The sequence below is a fragment of the Leopardus geoffroyi genome, chromosome C1 (assembly GCF_018350155.1).
Source record: "Leopardus geoffroyi isolate Oge1 chromosome C1, O.geoffroyi_Oge1_pat1.0, whole genome shotgun sequence".
Taxonomy (NCBI): Eukaryota; Metazoa; Chordata; class Mammalia; order Carnivora; family Felidae; genus Leopardus; species Leopardus geoffroyi.
The window spans coordinates 169,556,632-169,577,965 of record NC_059328.1 but is presented as its reverse complement, the minus strand read 5'-3'; the positions used below and the strand labels follow the sequence as shown (position 1 = coordinate 169,577,965).

General features: G+C 38.4%; 1 protein-coding gene across 2 annotated transcripts in view; it reads right to left on the bottom strand.

The window, feature by feature from the left end:
• Positions 1–21,334, bottom strand: part of ITGA4 (integrin subunit alpha 4) — a 97,430-nt gene that overhangs the window by 50,478 nt on the left and 25,618 nt on the right. For both annotated transcript variants that reach the window (XM_045480398.1, XM_045480399.1), the window contains exons 8-15: positions 21,005–21,067; positions 20,778–20,915; positions 16,781–16,892; positions 10,745–10,839; positions 9,345–9,435; positions 5,263–5,308; positions 4,743–4,897; positions 2,080–2,234 (exon numbers count right to left, since the gene is read on the bottom strand). In XM_045480398.1, coding sequence (XP_045336354.1) covers positions 2,080–2,234; positions 4,743–4,897; positions 5,263–5,308; positions 9,345–9,435; positions 10,745–10,839; positions 16,781–16,892; positions 20,778–20,915; positions 21,005–21,067 — 855 coding nt within the window. The remainder of the gene's footprint in view (positions 1–2,079; positions 2,235–4,742; positions 4,898–5,262; positions 5,309–9,344; positions 9,436–10,744; positions 10,840–16,780; positions 16,893–20,777; positions 20,916–21,004; positions 21,068–21,334) is intronic.

Sequence of the window (21,334 nt, the reverse complement as noted above, 5' to 3'; positions counted from 1 at the left end):
GGACCATAGGAGGAAAGTGTGCCCAACTGGCAGACAGTCCTGTGAGAAGTGGAGGCTGTGGGCCAGGCCACATAATTAACAAGTGTACCTCACTTCATTGTAAGTGACGTTGAAGTAGAATATGACCATTAATATTCCTGATACTGGACAAGTTTTATGGAACAAAGGGACAGACAATCCAAGCGTCCTGACCACTGCTCTTCTTTTTTTTACTATCATTAAGAAGGCAGAATAATATCAGTTTCTGGGGTGCCTGGGTCACTCAATCAGTTAATTGTCTGACTCTTGATTTCAGGTCAAGTCATGATTCTAGGGTCATGAAATGGAGCTCCACAACAGGCTCTGTGTTGACAGTGTGGAGCCTGCTTGGAATTCTCTCTCTCCCTCTTTTTGTGCCCCTCTCCAACTCTCTCTCTCTCTCTCTCTCTCTCTCTCTCTCTCACCCTCTCAAAATAAATATACATCTTCTAAAAATTAAAAAAAAAAAAAAAAAGAGTATCAGGTTCTTTTGGACTCTAGCACAGTAGTATTAGCATTGTGAAATACCTTCAGTTACCAGGCTGGTGGGAATGGACAATGCACTCATTATCTTTCCATATCTTCCTGAATAACAACTAGACCTGTTTTAATTTTAATAATGGTTTCAATCACTTTTTAAAAAGTCCCTACTGTGTACCAATCCCAGAGGTAAATGCTTTTGTTTGACATTGACAATATGGCCGAAAGTCAATCGCTGTTAACCTGCTACCATCAACACCAGGGTAACATTACAAGTGTGTGTCAAGAAACCTCTGCTAAATTGTCATTTCTACTACAAATGTATCCCAACGAAAACACACAATTTTTGATGAACTCTTACTTGTTGGAACAATGCCAAGAAACACAGGAGTAACTAAGTAAGTCAGATCAATTTCCTGTCATACAAATTCAACACAATGTTTCTTTGCAAATGTCTAATGTCAGCCCTTTTACTGCCTTGAAAATGGTCTCAATGATAGGTGAGTCAATTTTGGAGACTAAATACAATCTCAACTATATAGTATTAAAAAAATCCCTCTTTCATCCCTAACATATAAATGATGGTTACATTAGTATCATTCTATGTTTTTGGTTCTCAACCATCTCATAGCTTTATTCTAGTACAATAAAAAGTGTTAAGGGAAATGAGGAAATAGCATAGGGATTATTGCTCTTAGCATTTAATAGTGTTAGAACCTTGATGCTTGTTTGCATTTGCTTGGAATAAGTATCCAAGGGAAAATTAAGTTCTAAGCGGAGGCTACTATTTGCAATCCCAGAAGGGGCTCCTGGGAATAGTTTGGCTTCTTTGTGGCTGTAGATTTTCTGATGAAGTACACCATTCCCTAATGAAAACGACCTGGCACTGCTCCATAGGATAAAATTTGACCAACGCAAGGAACGTGATGATCAGTTTGGGAATGAGTATTTTAATAAAAGAAACATGAAACTGGCTGTGCTTTGGCAGGACATACCCCCAAACATCTTGAGAGTCATTGTCCTGGCCCACAGATGATCCCTACCACGCTGCAACTGTGCGAGTTCCCACTGACATCACTAACAATGCTGGCATGGGGACAAAGACCTGATCCAAACGCAGTCACGATGGCTTCTGCTTCATTAGAGTCACACGAAAAACAAACCAACTTCCCTGCCCCCACCCTACCCTTCCCTACCACACCCCTGTAAAGAAAAACCTACCTGGAAACAGATCTCAGGCTCAGCAGAGCTACTCAATATGTACATTTCTAGGGAAGCATATAAAACAGGGATAGGAAAATAGCAATTGTAGAAAGGAAAAGGCAAATCTTTAAAAAGAATGACACAGTAAAAATGTGATAAACGTGAAATAAAGAAGATGCAAAATGCGGACTGTGCATTAGCCACATCACAGGATTGCCGAACATCTTAGCCCTGTAACAATAGGCCAGCTAGTTCAGGAGGGAATCACATCTGCTTTTAAACCACATTTTATAAAAAGATACCAATGCAGTAAGATTTTCACTGTAGTGGTAATACTGAAGTTTACACGTTCATTAATAAAAAACTAGTCTACATTACCCGCATAAATGCTTGATGTGTTCTGCAGTTAGCTACTTTGCTTGACACTTTCATGCTGCTTGTAATCACATCAGATGTTCCATTAGAAGAAAAGTAAAATCTTGATGGAGATTCTATCTTCCGGTTCACATCCAGACTCATGTTATAGAACAAAACTGCAAAAATGTAGAGAGAATTGCAGTTAATGCAAATAAGTACCTAAAAGCATTTATTATTTTTGAAATGAAAATAGTCAAAATGATATCCAGTATTTTCTTATTTCAGTGGCTTTTCAAAACTAACCTGAAATCTGGAAGAAGACACATATTGGAAACACAAGTTGAAAAAATTGTTATAAAATATCAATCAACTTTTCTCTAGGTTTCTAGTTTTAACTGTTACCATCTTCAGGTATTTACTTAATCTTCCTATATATGTTTCAAAACTACAATACTAAAATTGTAACTACTCATAAAAGTTCTAAGTTTCATATTTCTTTGGAATCCTTCTGTTCTTAGAATGTCCAACTAAAGAGCCACAGACAATACTGCACTCACATATCATGTATCACTAATTTTATACACGGTGGGGTTCATTGTTGTTTCTGACTTGAGAGGTGATTGATTTTTATTATTTTTCAAAATGAAAAGTGAACAAATTGTTCAAAAGTCAAACCTATATAAACAGTTCACCCAAAGGCGTCTCCTTTTCCAGCCCTAGGCCCTGATTAGTCTCCTCCATGTTTTTATTGGTTTCCAGTTTGACCTTCCAGTGCTGGTTTGTGCCAAATATAGACATCTTCTGAATATTCTGGCAGTTTAGTAATATTTACTTCAAATATCACATGGTAGATAATCATCTGCTGAAGAATATCCTCAATAAGCAAAAATATAAGGAAATTTAATAAGTATCCAAAAAAATTCCAAGACAGATATTACAAAGAAAGAGCGATTTTTTTTAATCTAAAAGAATTCGTTGCAAAACAAGCTACATTAACAGTCTGCTGAGATATCGCTCATTATATAGGAGCAATAAATTCATAAGTGATATTTTAAAGAATTTATATAATTCCTGAAGTTTTCGTTTACATCTTGGGAGGAACTTATTCTTTCGGAGCGATTTTATCTACTTTTTTCAAGGAAACATAAGGATAAAGCCTGTATTACTCCTACAAGTTTCAAATAAATCTTTTAACCTGACTTTTATTTATAAAATAAACAATGAAGTCCCAATCAATTGGCTTCAAAATTACAATAGCGGAGATTCAGTGTCTCAGAGAGGAAAGAGTAATTGAAACAGCCATCCACAATTCATCACCAGGAGTTCAGGCAAAAAGTAAAGGAAAAAAGGGTGAATAAAAATCCATTCACAGTAAGTGGCAAAACATCGGCTTTTATGAAAAATGCTTACCATGTGAATTATTTCTCCCAAGGACTCATTCTATGCAACTCTAAAGCTTGCTTTTGTAACAGCGCTGTGATTATTTACGAGTGTCATACATTTGTTTTCAACCATTTTTAAAAATATCTGGTCACAATGGAATCAGTAGTACAACAAACACGGATTTTACATAAAGGGAGATAGTCGTATCAATTCAACGTCTGTCTTTCAGCTAATCCATCAATTTGTCTGTGTTACTGGGGTCATGCCCTGAAAATGCCACTTCTTGTAACCAGGTTAAAGTTTTGCCCACTTTCCTACTACTACTATATGCCTAGCCAGGACTTTTGCAGTGCACAATGAAAAGTGAGTCTGTTCTAAAGTAGATACACTACGCTCATTCTATACCTCTCATTGTAGGCTGATTCAGAAGGAGATTTCTGTTACATATCCATAGTTTGATTCGGTGTATTTGCTGCCCTTTGTGATGTTTAGATGATGAGAGTCTGCAGGGTCATGAATACAATCAACTCTGGATAGGTCCTGGGTGGCTCATGAAGTTTATCTAATTTTAATGTCCAAATAATAAACCCAAGTATGCCACTCTCCTACCATTGGCTAGTTTCATTAGTAGTTATTCTAATACTAGCTTAAGTATAACATAATTAGGAACATAACCTGCTAGAAAAAATTTAATGTGTATAAAGTCACATATATGTGATTTGAGATTAACCACAATTTTGCATGAGCCCTATCAATACTCTCTTCTCCAGAGCGGGCAACTGAGAGCTACCTATATAAAGGGAATGGACATGGCTCTCAGAAGCTGACAGTCATAGGAAATCCTCAAGAGATGTGTGTTATTTATGGAAATTGAAATCAACGTCTAGGTTTGAGATAAGCTTCTTCACTCACTCAAAAGACAAAATATAAAGAGAACAATCTCCCTCTCAGGGCTTCCAACTTAAGCCAGCTCCAGCTGTGAAAGGAGCCCAGTTAAACAAAGAAGAAGCTGTGGTAATGTTCTTTCTATTCTAAAGATATTTCATATATTAAGCTCAGTTTAGCTCACCCCAATACAGCAAGGTGATACTCCTGATTTACTTCTTGTCATAATTTTCAGAAAACTATATACAGCCTCTTACTGTTGCCCACTCATTGGTTAGAGTAACTTGAGAATCCAAAAGATGAGGCAGAAAGGAGTATTCACCTCTAAGGTGAAACAATGTCAGGGCTCAGAAGACGACCATGAGATTAATGAGTGAAGTACACACTCAGGGTAAATTCTGTAAGGCCATCCTTACCAATATAACCTGGAACCTCTTTGCCCTTGTATGAGAAACAGAGTGTTAGATCCATGCACACAGAAGGCAATCCATTTTCAACACAGTCAAAATTTGTTCTATTTACTGACTCAGGATGTTTTAAAGAAGCTTCAACAATCACTACGGGTCTTGTCCTAAGAAGGAAATAAAATTAGCAATATTACTTTTCCTTTAGAAAAAATTGGATTTGTTTTTTCAGTTTCCATTGACCAAGTAACTTCATGAAACTCCCTTATTAGTAGAAAGTGCATATATACTCAATTACATTTCTGTGAATGAATCAAGAGAAATTTTGAGTTTCTAAAAATACTGGCTTTGCCTGAGGATTTAATTATAATAGCCACGTAAGATGGAAATACAATCCTAAAGTTCAATAAAATTTCATAATACCAAGAAAAAAGCATTATGAGGTCACCACAACTGCCAATTTTAAAAACTGCCTCCCATCATTTACAATTAAGCCCAATTGTCATTAAGCAGTGAAATGCATCAACCTTACCTCAGCAGCACAGCAGAATCAGACCGAAAAGCACCAACTGCCACATCTGGAGTATGAAAAACAACAGATTAATGAACATCATTAGTCAAAGAGAATTGCTTTTCAGACACAAATACCTATGTATCACCTTATGACTGTATCAAAACACTATTTACAGAAAATTAATTACAAAAGATATACTTACATCTTAGGATTCATTCCACATTTATCTGAGTCTATTCATCTGTAATAACATTCATCCCTTTACAATGTAAACAAACTTCATGATAAAAACTTATAAAGTTTACTAAAAAATTCAATGTTTAGACTACACATAGTCACCCAGGAATCTCCTCTCAAGGTACAAAAAAGTGTCTTTTTTTCCAGCACCTCATGTTTGATTTTCATGGGTGCCTTTCATTTTTTCAAGAACAAGGGGTAGTACCGAGAGGGAGGAAGATGGTGGCGTAGGAGGACGCTGGGCTCACCGCGCATCCTGCTGATCACTTAGATTCCACCTACACCTGCCTAAATAACCCAGAAAACCGCCAGAGGATTAGCAGAACGGAGTCGCAGGAGCCAAGCACAGACAAGAGGCCCACAGAAGAAGAGGGTAGGAAGGGCGGCGAGGCGGTGCGCGCTCCACAGACTGGCGGGAGGGAGCCGGGGCGGAGGGGCGGCTCGCCGGCCAAGCAGAGCCCCCGAGTCTGGCGGGCAAAAGCGGAGGGGCCTGACGGACTGTGTTCCGACAGCAAGCGCGACTTAGCGTCTGGGAGGTCATAAGTTAACAGCTCTGCTCGGAAAACGGGAAGGCTGGAGGACAAAGGGAGGGAGAGCTGCTGAGCCCCGGGACGACAGAGCTCAGTTTGTTGGGGAACAAAGGAGCTCACCAGCGCCATCTCCCCCGCCCATCCCCCAGCCAAAATCCCAAAGGGAACCAGTTCCTGCCAGGGAACTTGCTTGCTCCGAGCAAACACCCAATGCTGTGCTTCTGCGGAGCCACCCCTCCGGCAGGCAGCCGGTCTGATTCCCTCCTGCTGCCACAGGGCCCCTCCTGAAGTAGATCACCTAAGGAGAAGCGAGCTAAGCCTGCCCCTCCTGCCCCCCGTGCACCTTGCCTACCCACCCCAGCTAATACACCAGATCCCCAGCATCACAAGCCTGGCAGTGTACAAGTAGCCCAGACGGGCCACGCCACCCCACAGTGAATCCCGCCCCTAGGAGAGGGGAAGAGAAGGCACACACCAGTCTGATTGTGGCCCCAGCGGTGGGCTGGGGGCAGACATAAGATCGGACTGCGGCCCCGCCCACCAACTCCAGTTATACACCACAGCACAGGGGAAGTGCCCTGCAGGTCCTCACCACGCCAGGGACTATCCAAAATGACCAAGCGGAAGAATTCCCCTCAGAAGAATCTCCAGGAAATAACAACAGCTAATGAGCTGATCAAAAAGGATTTAAATAATATAACAGAAAGTGAATTTAGAATAATAGTCATAAAATTAATCGCTGGGCTTGAAAACAGTATAGAGGACAGCAGAGAATCTCTTGCTACAGAGATCAAGGGACTAAGGAACAGTCACGAGGAGCTGAAAAACGCTTTAAATGAAATGCAAAACAAAATGGAAACCACCACGGCTTGTATTGAAGAGGCAGAGGAGAGAATAGGTGAACTAGAAGATAAAGTTATGGAAAAAGAGGAAGCTGAGAAAAAGAGAGAGAAAAAAATCCAGGAGTATGAGGGGAAAATTAGAGAACTAAGTGATACACTAAAAAGAAATAATATACGCATAATTGGTATCCCAGAGGAGGAAGAGAGAGGGAAAGGTGCTGAAGGGGTACTTGAAGAAATAATAGCTGAGAACTTCCCTGAACTGGGGAAGGAAAAAGCCATTGAAATCCAAGAGGCACAGAGAACTCCCTTCAGACGTAACTTGAATCGATCTTCTGCACGACATATCATAGTGAAACTGGCAAAATACAAGGATAAAGAGAAAATTCTGAAAGCAGCAAGGGGTAAACGTGCCCTCACATATAAAGGGAGACCTATAAGACTCGTGACGGATCTCTCTTTTGAAACTTGGCAGGCCAGAAAGGATTGGCACGAGATTTTCAGTGTGCTAGACAGAAAAAATATGCAGCCGAGAATCCTTTATCCAGCAAGTCTGTCATTTAGAATAGAAGGAGAGATAAAGGTCTTCCCAAACAAACAAAAACTGAAGGAATTTGTCACCACTAAACCAGCCCTACAAGAGATCCTAAGGGGGACCCTGTGAGACAAAGTACCAGAGACATCACTACAAGCATAAAACATACAGACATCACAATGACTCTAAACCCGTATCTTTCTATAATAACACTGAATGTAAATGGATTAAATGCGCCAACCAAAAGACATAGGGTATCAGAATGGATAAAAAAACAAGACCCATCTATTTGCTGTCTACAAGAGACTCATTTTAGACCTGAGGACACCTTTAGATTGAGAGCGAGGGGATGGAGAACTATTTATCATGCTACTGGAAGCCAAAAGAAAGCTGGAGTAGCCATACTTATATCAGACAAACTAGACTTTAAATTAAAGGCTGTAACAAGAGATGAAGAAGGACATTATATAATAGTTACAGGGTCTATCCATCAGGAAGAGCTAACAATTATAAATGTCTATGTGCCGAATACCAGAGCCCCCAAATATATAAAACAATTACTCATAAACATAAGCAACCTTATTGAGAAGAATGTGGTCATTGCAGGGGACTTTAACACCCCACTTACAGAAATGGATAGATCATCTAGACACACGGTCAATAAAGAAACAAGGGCCCTGAATGAGACATTGGATCAGATGGACTTGACAGATATATTTAGAACTCTGCATCCCAAAGCAACAGAATATACTTTCTTCTCGAGTGCACATGGAACATTCTCCAAGATAGATCATATACTGGGTCACAAAACAGCCCTTCATAAGTTTACAAGAATTGAAATTATACCATGCATACTTTCAGACCACAATGCTATGAAGCTTGAAATCAACCACAGAAAAAAGTCTGGAAAACCTCCAAAAGCATGGAGGTTAAAGAACACCCTACTAACGAATGAGTGGGTCAACCAGGCAATTAGAGAAGAAATTAAAAAATATATGGAAACAAACGAAAATGGAAATACAATAATCCAAACGCTTTGGGACGCAGCGAAGGCAGTCCTGAGAGGAAAATACATTGCAATCCAGGCCTATCTCAAGAAACAAGAAAAATCCCAAATACAAAATCTAACAGCACACCTAAAGGAAATAGAAGCAGAACAGCAAAGGCAGCCTAAACCCAGCAGAAGAAGAGAAATAATAAAGATCAGAGCAGAAATAAACAATATAGAATCTAAAAAAAACTGTAGAGCAGATCAACGAAACCAAGAGTTGGTTTTTTGAAAAAATAAACAAAATTGACAAACCTCTAGCCAGGCTTCTCAAAAAGAAAAGGGAGATGACCCAAATAGATAAAATCATGAATGAAAATGGCATTATTACAACCAATCCCTCAGAGATACAAACAATTATCAGGGAATACTATGAAAAATTATATGCCAACAAATTGGACAACCTGGAAGAAATGGACAAATTCCTAAACACCCACACTCTTCCAAAACTCAATCAGGAGGAAATAGAAAGCTTGAACAGACCCATAACCAGCGAAGAAATTGAATCGGTTATCAAAAATCTCCCAACAAATAAGAGTCCAGGACCACATGGCTTCCCAGGGGAGTTCTACCAGACGTTTAAAGCAGAGATAATACCTATCCTTCTCAAGCTATTCCAAGAAATAGAAAGGGAAGGAAAACTTCCAGACTCATTCTATGAAGCCAGTATTACTTTGATTCCATTTTTTCAAGAACAAGGAATAAAATGTCAAGTAACTAACACGGTACAACTGACTAATTATTTGATCATTTCTGACCCATCCTTGCATTCAAAAAAGCTTTAAAAAGGAAAGAAACAAATTACCAGTAAATTAGGACTTTTCCATACCAGTTCTATGTACTTTGTAATAAGGCAACACCCCAAATGAGCTCATTTCAATTTATGAAATAGTCAATTTAATACTCACCTACATATCCATTATTATCTGCATCAATTTGTCCAGATATAGACTGTCCAAACATACTTAATGATTGGCTGATTTGAAGTCCTTCAATTCTCTGAAAAATCGGTAAGTAGGAAGCAGTTTTTTAACACTCAAATATCTCAAAGAATATCTCAAAGCAGCAACGATCTAGTTAAATCATGAGCCTTACAACACCTAGGCACATTTAGTAACAAAATGCATTTAAGTCAAATACATGCATCTAAAAGAAATGAAAGTTGCCAGCTTGAGTTGGGCAGATAACATCTATTTTTTGCCAAGAAAAAAATCACTTTCTGACTAGAAAAAGTCACAAAGAGAAAATTATACAGAAGGGATCTTAAACAGTCCTGACTCTCTCTCTCTCTCCCCAGTCTTCTTTCAGGCTTTGTATTTATTTCCCTACTACTCAGGCTTATGATGAAAGCCACCCCATTTGGCCAGATTGCTTCCTAGCGTGTGACAACTGACATCGGATACGTGTTTCCTATTCCATATGTCTAATTTCACATCCGGATAGATTTATTCATGTCTGGCCACTATTCATACTAAGAAAGTCAATAGTTTTTACTAGACAAGTACAGAGGTTTCATGTTCAATATGGAGAACGATTTACCTATTTTGCTCAATCAAGAATAACAGTATTAGCTAATATTTCCACAAAAAGATCTTTGGAAAAACTTTTCTTCTCTGCATATGTATGGAGTGTTTCCTATACACTGAAATATCCCGATTTATCGAAAGACAAAAGTCAAGTCTGAGTTAGACCAGGGAACTTTATTAAAAGCTCCCATCTTGCGGCTGCTTCCTGAAAGAATCAGAGTATCATGTGTTTGCTCTCCCTGTGCGACCTCCCTGAAACATGGGGCTTTAGGCACACTGCAAGACACAGTTAATCAAATCCACATGGGCTTATCTGAAAGAGTACAGATACTATCTCAGAACATAAATTTGATGGAATGCAGAGGAAATTTTTTTTTCAGCTTATTTATTTTGAGAGCAAGAGAGAGAGCACGCATGCATGTGTGTGAGGGAGGCAGGGGCAGAGAGAGAGGTAGGAAGAGAATCCCAAGAAATCACGACCTGAACCGAAATCAAGAGGTGGAGCCACCCCAGAGCCCCCAGAGGAAATCCTTACTAGATTAAATACAAACTAGAATGGATGTGAACCAGAACTCCTAGTTATGGAGAAAACATGTGATTCCAAAGAGTTATTAATGACCTTCAAAATGAGACCAACTACTGTTATTATAAGAAAAAGGGTGAAATAGAATACATTAAGTACTTGAAAGAGGAAATTAAGAAAAATAAATCTACGTTAACCCTGGAAGTTTCAGGAACCGTTTATCATCAATGCTTCTCTTGAAAGCAGAATAGTATCCTACCTGGGAGAACGTTGGTGAGACCCCATCTGCTCGGCCGTTGTAAATATAAATAGCACCTCTCAAGCCATCTTCCTGTGGAGCTCCAATTGCAACATCTGTTCAAGGATTTAAATGGCAGAAAGAATGAATTCTTAATAGAAAGAATGCAACTCTGAAGACTTTCATGCTACTTAATTCATATCACATATGAAAGTTCCTTATCAAGAAATGAATACTCACTACACAGAAAACAAACACCACAAAATGCATCCGTCATCATAACAATGTGCAGAATGGTATAAAACAGTCTGTGTGTGGAAGAAGAAGAGCAAATGGCTCTGAAAGACACTCTAGTAATGGTTAAGGGCCCAGCCTCTAGAGTCAAACCACCAAAGCATGACCCCCAGCAGGGCCCTCTTCTTAACCTCTGTGTCTCAGTTCCTTCACAGATAGCCTAGGATGAGAGAACTCACCCTCAGCATAGGACATAACTCACGTACAGTGTTTAGAGCAGACCTGAGCACATAATAAATTATCATCTGTGAATATTATAACCATAAGAGTCCTTATTTTGAGCTCTGAGTTTTACTTTATTTGCAAATGACCTCTAAATTCCTGTTCTAATGAAAGTAATTAAGGTATTTGTTAAGAACATCTGTATCCACCCACCCGTGTATAAACATGCAAACTGGATTTTGGAAACTGAATTTGTTCTGTAAAGTAATGACTACATCATCTTTATGACTTTATGGAGATTCGTATCAGGTTATGATGCCAAGAGAAAAAATAAAAGAGTTCATCAACTGACATAAGCAAAAGAAAACAAACTAGGAATGACATGATTGCTTAAGGGCCATAAGTATACAACACACAGGAGAAAAATAATTTTCTACAGCTGCAAGAGCATTTCATTAGTTTTACATTTATTTGGGTTTAGTCATAGGTTCATTTACATGCAATGTTTTCTTATTACTTTCATAGAAACCCAAGATACAGAAAGTTTGCTTTCATGATAGTCAATACTTCTTAGTTTATCAGATCTGAAACCTTTTTAACTGCTACGGTGGTAATTGCTGACTGCTATTTCAATGAGAATAAATACCTCTTTGATTCTATGCCAAATGCTGTACAATTTCTAATAGCATCTAAAAGTAAATAATAGACATACTTTATATATTGTTTAAACATAATAAGGTTGTGCTCTTTTGACTTGTGCCAGTTATTTTAAATCCTCATGTGCATTTATACCCATTTGTTGATTTATTCAGTGGAAAACTATTGAGCACCTACTGTATTCTGGGCATTTGACAGAAACCAGCTATACAAGAGAGGGCCATGAAAAGGGACTGTGGTCTAGCAGGGAAGAAGAGAACGTAAAACCAGAATAAAAGCACCACATATGAGAAGGTGGTAGAAATGAGGAAAGGCTTCACACAGGAGAGGACACCCAAGCCGAGATTAAAGTAGTGACAGGTCATAGCCAGGTGAGAAAAAAAAAAAAAAAGGGTAAAGGCAGTTTAGACAGAGACAATAGCCTGCATCATGACAGGGGACTAAGGGGCAGCATGGGACACAGGAACAATGGCAATGAGTTTGAAATAGCTGGAGCCATACCTGTGCAAACTAAATACTCACAGGTAGATAAGGGGAAGGAGTGGGAAGGAAAAGAAGGAGAGAGGAAGAGGGAGGTAAGGGAAGGAGTGGGGGGAAAGCATCCCGTGGACACTGAAGGCAAGACCTGTCACGGATCTCAGTAGTCAGGGCTGGTTTATACTTCAACTACTATGGCTACATCATTAGTAAACTAGAGTCCTGGATCTTCATTCTTGATGCTACGTAAAGCTAACGAGCCTGGGGCTATGAAGCTGTTGACACACAGAAATTCTCGCAATAAGTCACTAGCACTAGTGATGAAAGGCACAAGTCTTGACACGATACAGATGTGCCCTTTCAAATGAAATATAAAAAAGCCCAAACCAATGTCATTTCAAGCAGAAGACTTGTGGACTATATTCAGTTTTTTCCTTTCTTATATATAGATCCAAATTCTTATTTCCTATGATTACATTTGGATCTGTTACAGAACATACTAAATGTTAGCAAACGTTACAGGAATAAGGAAAATACGTGTTATTAATAATGTTTTTTTCATGCCTATCCAAGTCAGTTTGGGACACAACATGTAGAGCAAAACACTGACAATTTTTAGAACATTTTATTTCATTGTTAGTGCAAACTGTAACAATTATTGGCATAATCAAAATAATTGTAACATCAGCTAACAATGGAAATAAACATAATTTTATTATAATGCAGGCACTGTAGTAGGGGCTTTTCTCATGTAACTCTTAAACTTTATCAAATAAGTACTTTTTGATTCCAACTTGGATGAGGAAACTGAGGCACAGAGTGTAACTTGCTAAAGGGCACAGAGCTAGGATATGAAGAAGCTGGGATATAAGCACTGCGGTCTGGCTCCCAGAGCCTGTGTTCACCCATCAACCACGCTCTACGGAATCATGAACACTACAGACTATCTCCAGTGTTTTCCTCTCCTGCAAACTCCTGCAGTAAAAAGAACTGCTCAATTAATGATATGATAATATTTCAACATTTCAGGGGCACATAAATACACAGTTTATACTTCATTATGGCTCTGCTTAAAAAATATTCAAACATACAGTCTAGAAGTCAATGCTCAAGGTGAAAAAACTTAAGCCAAAATATAAGTGGTTTTTCCATATCAATTTTATGGATGAAATCCAAAATGCTGTCAGTTGTGTCCATCATGTAGGTTTATTCATGTACCTATTCCCTAACTTCCTCACACTCTTGATGAGATTTTTATGCTGGACTCTTGCCAAATTGGTTATCTCCTTAGAAAATGGCCTACATTGCTTTTCTAAGTACACAGGAAATTCAGCCTGATTTTTCCTATTGAATTAAAAAAAGAAAAAGGACAGGATATAATGAATGCAAAAATAACTTGTCTCCTCTACAAAGCACCACGAAAGTGTGAATAGTAAGGACTCTAAGTCTGTTTGCATCTATGACTGGATGTGGAAGGAAAAAGAACAGGTGAGATTTTCATCCCCTTTCTACACAATCCCACACACTGCCATGAACAAAACGTAACTTCACCCATCTACTCCAGAATAATTAAATAAGATAGAAGATGCGGTAAAGAATAGGGAAACAAAGAAATACAAGACAAGGTTCCTTGCTTTCTCACCTAGGCAGATATGGTAGAGAAGAATTAAAAACCTCAGTGAAGTACAACACGCTGAGCCCACTTGCAAATCAGCACAGTCTTGTTAAGATCGAAACGTACAAAATGCTTACTCACTGGCAAAAATAAAAGGCTACCTTGGCCATAAAAAAGAAATTAATCCTGCCATTTGTGGTAACATGTATGAACTCAGAGCATTTTACTCAGTGAATTAAGTCAGTGAAAGACTAACACGGTAGGATCTCACTTTTACATGTGGAATCTAAAAAAAATCAGACTCACAGAAACAGATCAGATTGGTGGTTGCCAGAGTTGAGGGGGAGGGGGAATTGGGTGAAAAGGTCAAGGTACAAACTTCTAGTTCTAAGATACAGTTCTGGAGATGCAAGGTACAGTGTAATGACTAGAGTGAACGATATTGTATCATCTGTTTCAAAGTTGCTAAGAGAGTAGATCTTAAGTTATCACAAGGAAAAAAAATTAACTGTGAGGGAATAGATGTTAACTAGACGCAAGGTGGTAATCATCCTGTACTACATCCATATATTAAGTCATTCTGTTGTATACCTTCAACTTACACGATGTATTTCAGTCACATCTCAATAAAACTAAAAAAAAAAAAATTAGAACTGATAAAGTAGAAAAAGATAAGCATGCACTGAAGTGAATCAGCATTAATAGAGTCACTAAATGTAAATATGAGGTAAATAATAAATGAAATTGTAATAGCACAAAAATATACTGAAATATGAGAAATAATCATTTGAATAGAATCCTAAATCATATAATCATATGTGTTTGAATAGAACACATAAAGCCATTACCTTTAGGAGTCAAGAGCCGAAGACTTTAGGACACAAAGTGCTGTCTGAAACCTAGGTTCTCACATGCAGTCTGGAAGACCGCCTCGTAACCCCAAGGTCTCCCCTAGTTCTTCTTCCTAAGTCTCATGGACAGAACACTTTCTGTCCTTCACACGCCACTGGAAAACTGCCTGGGATTCTCCTCGATACAGGAGTAATGCCCATGACCTTTTCACCACTATATCTAATTTTAAGAATTCAGGTTTGTCATTGACATTTTGATGCCACCAAAAAAAAAAAAAAAAAAAAAAATCACTTCTCATGTGCACTCACCCATGTTTTATTTTAGTACATTTAAAACAGCAAATGGTTTTCCTCAAATGTCTCAATTAAAACAAGATGTATAAGGAATCATAACTAAGTATCTTACTGAATGATTTTCTTTTTCAAGGAAAGAACTGCATTATCTCATAATATCTATGAAATGTCAAGGTGCATCTACATGGCTTTATCCATAGATATTTATTAGGTAAATTCCCTAAATTTCACCACTTAAGGTTTTTTTTAATGTCTTAATTTTGTATTCCATTTGATTTTAAAATTATAGAAAAGGGTGTCACTATTTCTTTTAATTACATTTATTATGGCATATACTCTCCACCTGGCATGGTACATCTGACACAAAGTAAGTGCTCAATAAACACCATAATTGCTGACTCTTGTGAAATACAGCATAATAAAACCTTATAGAAGTTTTAATGTAAAGCTTACACATAACCATAACCTTAAAAATATATACTTAATTTCCTTTATTTTTAATAAGATAGTAAAACTCTAGAAATGGTAATATTTGTATACCAAATTATACTCTTACATTTAATAGAGTCCATATATTCCATATGTGATATCTATTCAATGTATATTCAAAGTATTCAAAATATATAGTCAGTAACCCACTAACTTTCTTCTTGAAGACCAACACATTTTATTTTATTAATGTTTATTTATTATTGACAGAGAGAAAGAGACAGAGCATGAGTGGGAGAGGGTCAGAGAGGGAGGGAGACACAGAATCTGAAGCAGGCTCCAGGCTCTGAGCTGTCAGCACAGGGCCCAACGCAGGGCTCGAACTCACAGACTGCAAGATCATGACCTGAGCCAAAGTCGGATGCTCAACCAACAGCCACCCAGGCGCCCCAAAGACCAACACATTTTAAACAATTAGAGTGAAGCCTTTTGGCGTAAGAGGTATTAAAAATAAGCGAGAACTTATAGTACTCCCTCATCTATTTCTTGTATCCAACTCAGTTTCAACTTATTACCATATACCAATTGCTAATGATTACATTAAGATAGACAATTCTGAGCCCTGAAAATACCAAATACTTATTTGCTGAACTCTACAAATTGCACACCCTCCTTTCAAACCCATTCATCATCCTATGCACAATTTTACCAGACTTGGTTACCATTCCGTATTAGACTGAAAAAAGTAAATTTTAAGAGGAAAGGCTGGTAGACACAGGTATTTCAACAGCAGGGCTGATATCCAGGCAATAGGCACAGTTATGACAGAACTATCTAGTGCATTAGGGAGTGGCTTCCATATAAGTTGGTCAATAGCCAATATTACTGGGTCTGCCAGCTGTCCCTCACTACTGCTAAGCGTGCTCTCCTGCCATTCACCAAATCGTCCCACAACGTAGCACCTGAACAAGGGATGCCTGGCACAACGGGGTCTTCTAGAACCCTGCTCCAGCTCTGCAGCCAGCCTCTGTTGGGTCTTGTCAGTGTCTTTACTGTACATAGAGTTAAATAGCCTGGTCTAAGGAGTCTGCAATCAATTAAGAATAATTAACCAGTGAGGAGAAGTCAGGTATAACACCAAAAAGAAAATGAGCTTAGCATAACATTTTGGCTCCATTTTCTACAGACAGGCAAACAACTTAAAACTCCAATCATATTATCTTCCATGTTCCATTTTAAAAGCAGAAGTCAAGTACCAAATTAGATACTTTTCATTACCTTCAAAGCCATCATTATCAAGGTCTCCAAGATTAACAATAGATTCCCCAAATCTTGCAGCATATTTGTCACTTCCAAGGAGCTCTGTTTCCATTTCGTTCATTACTGCTCCCTAGACAGAAAAGGGGAGAAAAGATGTCATTATAACCCTCTCTGACAACTTTACACATGATTTACTGTTGTAATTGGATATGGATTTTTTCTAATGCTTCAAACAAGTTGGACAAACTACAGACTGAGCTTTAGTACACACATCTCCGTTCCATTCAATAAATATTTATCAAGTATGTCAACACATTTAATAGTATGATTAGAGCTCAGAGGACATAAAAATTGTCGAACTCATGATCCCTGGCTTTGAAAATCCAATAAATCATTTTGATAATTCAATTTAGCAAATATTTATTGAGTTCCTACTAAAGGCAATGCACTGTGCAAAGAGGAAAGGGGCGAAGGAGGACCAAGCAGTGTGTGTAGGAGACAGTCTCCCCTTCCTGAAGAAGCCCAGTTACATGGAAGGCTTAGCACGAACATGGAAATGACGGAGAAGCACAGACTGCTTTGTATTATCAAGAACAGCATATCTAACTGTAAAAGCAAGGAGAAATTTCGTAAGAGATGGTATTCAAGGTGGCTGTTGAAGGATGGACATAATTTTAATATGCAGAGAATACAATCAGCAAAACAAATTTCCAAAGAATTTGGCTGTTATGAATGGTATGTAGAACGAAGGAGACAAAAAAAAAAAAAACAAAAAAAAAAAAACAAAAAAACGAAGTGTTATGGTGTGGAATTTTGAATACTGAGGGAAATTTACTTCCATTCAGGGAACAGGAAGCCACTGAAGGCTTCTGAGTTGAGGAGTTGGCACAACGGAAGCCAGCCTTGAGCCTTATCCTAGCGGCAGTGAAACATGGGTTGGTCAACTGCTATCTCTTAAGTTGGAAGATGAGGTATTACAAGGAGACATTCAGGGGCACCTGTGGGCTCAGTCGGCTAAGCCTCTGACTTGAGGTCAGCTCAGGTCATGATCTCACAGTTTGTGAGTGTGAGCCCCTCATCAGGCTCTGTGATGACAGCTCAGGGCCTGGAGCCTGCTTCGGATTCTGTCTCTCTCTCTCTCTCTCTCTCTCTCTCTCTCTCTCTCTGCCCCTCCTCTGCTTGTGCTCTGTCTCTCAAAAATAAATTAAAAGAAAAAAAAAAAAGGAGACATTCAATAACGTTGCAATATTGAGCCACTGCAGTAACAACTGCCAGACCTCTTTCTAAACTCTGATTATGTCACTCCTTTGTAGTAAGAAAAAAAAATGCATGCACTCATCATAGATCCTTTCCTCTTCTTAAATAAGTCTCTTCATCATCCCCTAATCACACAGGTTCTTTTCCTTCTGATTACGAAACACCCTTCCACTTTTATTTTCCAACCAAACAATTCCTAAACTTAAATTCTTTGCTCTTATGTTTGTGTCTTTTCTAGACTTGAGGTCTTAGAGGGCAGAACTAAGATTATTCTCAGCTATTTCCATAGGTTTTGTTACATTTCAGATATTTGCTCAGTGTTTTTTTTTTTAATGAATCATCTCTGCAGACAAAAATCACTGGCACCGAAAACAGAAATTATCTTATCAGGGAATAAGGGATGAAAAAGCTGGACTCCAAGGGAAATCCTAACTTAAAGAGAAGGGAGAATGGGCTCCAGAGAGGACGAGAAGGTATAGACCTAAAACAACAGAATGGCACTGAAGTTCCACGAAGAGGGTTTCAAGAAGTAGTGATCACTCTTCAAGTATTCTCCAGTCAGAAAATGGTGACCTCTGGCGACCTCTAAGAATTATTTTCGTAGAAGCAGGTGGAAGCAAGATTCACTCAAGTATCATTCTTCCTTCAGTTCATTCAGAAACAATTACTGAGCACCTATTTCTTCAGTCCTCTTTCAAACCCTAAAAACACAGCAGTAGAAAAACACTTCCAGAAGAAGATCAGACAGTACCAAGCCAAACTAATATATTGCCAGGCAGTGGTTAGTGCCATTTTAGAGAGGGAACAAAGAAAGAATAATCTAGGTCAGAAGGGTTAAAAACTGCAATCAGTTATGAAATTACCCCATGTTCAATAGTGGTGCCTCCAGGTAGGAATGAGAGAAGAACAAGAGGGTAGCCTAACGGGTACAGCTCCTTCCTTGCCCTTTAAATCAAAGGAACACACTTTTATTTGTTTTTCCCATTAGGATTGCTTAAGACTTCAATGAGGAAAAAAAGATCACATACTTCCTTATTGTAGGTGTATAGGATTACTTTTCAAGCTGTTTTCAAAAAGTTTAGTTTATAAAGAGAAGTATGCATGATGAGGATGTAGCTAGTATAAGATGACCATTTATTAGTAGGGAAATGTGAAATATCTGTGCAAAAAAATCTAATGCTTGATATCACTGTTAAGGAGATATGCATGATCACTTTGTCGATGATATGCCTTGACTATTAAATTTAAGTGGAAACACAGTCTAGAGAATCCCAATTAACAACTTTGCTGCTCTGTATTCGGAACTTTGAAAATCTTGTAACTGTATAAGACTATTCATTCTCAAATCATAAAGTGTTTAGGCTAGTGCTTAATATAGGACCTTATCAAATGTTCTAAAACCATTTTAGACCTAAATATAGACCTAAATTTAGACCTTAATATAGACCTTATCAAATGTTCTAAAACCATTTGTAGTACACTACAAATACTTTCTTGAAAGATTTTACTTTGTTGAATCCTGACTAAAAATGCTGTGTCTTAAGAAATTAGTCACTTTTCTCACAATTCCGTTCTTTCTCTTAAATCAAAGGAACAGACCAAGAAGACTCCATCAAGGCCCTATCAATTCTTTGTTTTTATTTAATGCCAAGAAGACAGACTGGCAAGATAAGGTCAACAGAACTCTTTAAATTGAATTGTGAAGTGGTTAGTTTCTACTCCACAACATCTCCCATAATTTATAACTCAACCAGAAGCAGTAATTACTTACTTGTACACCTACTGTATCTACTTTGGAATGAACTATGCCCATTTTTTAAAATGTGTGTTTATTTTTGAGAGAGAGACAGGGAAAGGAGGACAGAGCAAAAGCGGGGGAGGAGCAGAGAGAGAGGGGGAGACACAGAATCCAAAGCAGGTTCTGGGATCTGAGCTGTCAGCACAGAGCCCAGTGTGAGGCTCAAACCCACCAACTGTGAGATCATGACCTGAACCCAAGTTGGACATTTAACTGACTGAACCACTCAGGTGCCCTTTATATTCAATATTTTTTAATGTTTATTTCTGAGACAGACAGACAGACACAGAGTGTGAGCAGGGGAGGGGCAGAGAGAGAGGGAGACACAGAATCTGAAGCAGACTCCAGGCTCTGAGCTGTCAGCACAGAGCCCAACATGGGGCTTGAACCCACCAACAGCGAGATCATGACCTCAGCCGAAGCCAGACACTTAACCGACTGAGCCACCCGGGTGCCTCCCTTATATTCTTATATCAAGAATATCATCTACATAAATTGTGTAAATTAACATTTTATCCAAACACATCTTGTTTCCTATTCGTTTCAAATAAATAAATTAAAAATATTTTCTACTTTATCTTCTACTTCTGATAATATTTGTAAGCAAAGACATGCACTACAGAACCAATAATAAATCTACATTTTGAGGGATAGATAAAAATCATTCTTTCAAATGAGATTTGCATTATAATAAAACTAAAAGAAACTTTACTTGAAATTCAAGATGTCAGTAGAAAAACACCAGAACAACTAATCTCCTACTTCTGGAACGTCAAAATGGGACAGCTTCCCATCCACCAGAATGTTCCATTTCATTTTTAGAGCATTAGTACAATAGCAGAGTTTCTACTTTCATTGGTAAAATAAGCCTGAGAATCTATAGCCTCAGAAGCCTGAACTAACTTCAGTTTGTATCATAATACCATAGACGGCCTGCAGCTGGTGAGTGATTGGACTTACTGAGCCAGAGTTGATATACACAAACACTCTGCCTTCCTCCCTGATGATGCTCTGCATGGGAGCTCCCACGAGGAGGTCTGAGAAGCCGTCTGCGTTGAGGTCCACGGCACAGACAGAAGCTCCAAAATAGGAGCCAAGCTGCCCAAAACAAATCAGATCCCGTCACTGAGAAAAGCAGCAGGGTGATTCACGAAAGCCCTCGGTGATACCAAAGGTGGAGACATTACCTTTTTACCTTTCATTTCATGTAAGATGTTTAGTTCTCTGGCCTCGATGCTGAATATGTATGCCTGCAATTAGGAACAGAGTTAGAAAAACTGAGACTGCTATCACGTTAAAAAAAAAAAAAAAAAATCCTCAGGTGATCAAAACATCAACGTTCACAACTTGTAACTGCCCAAAGAGTTAAAAAAAAAATCCTTTTGGGTGTAATTCAAAAGCTTTAGGGAACCACATTCACATTAGTATGCCTTCCTTGAACTATCTTCTCAGGGACTACGGTCTTGATCCCTTAGAGCACAAAGTGCTGCTTGCCTCACTTTCCAAAGTAAGGCTCA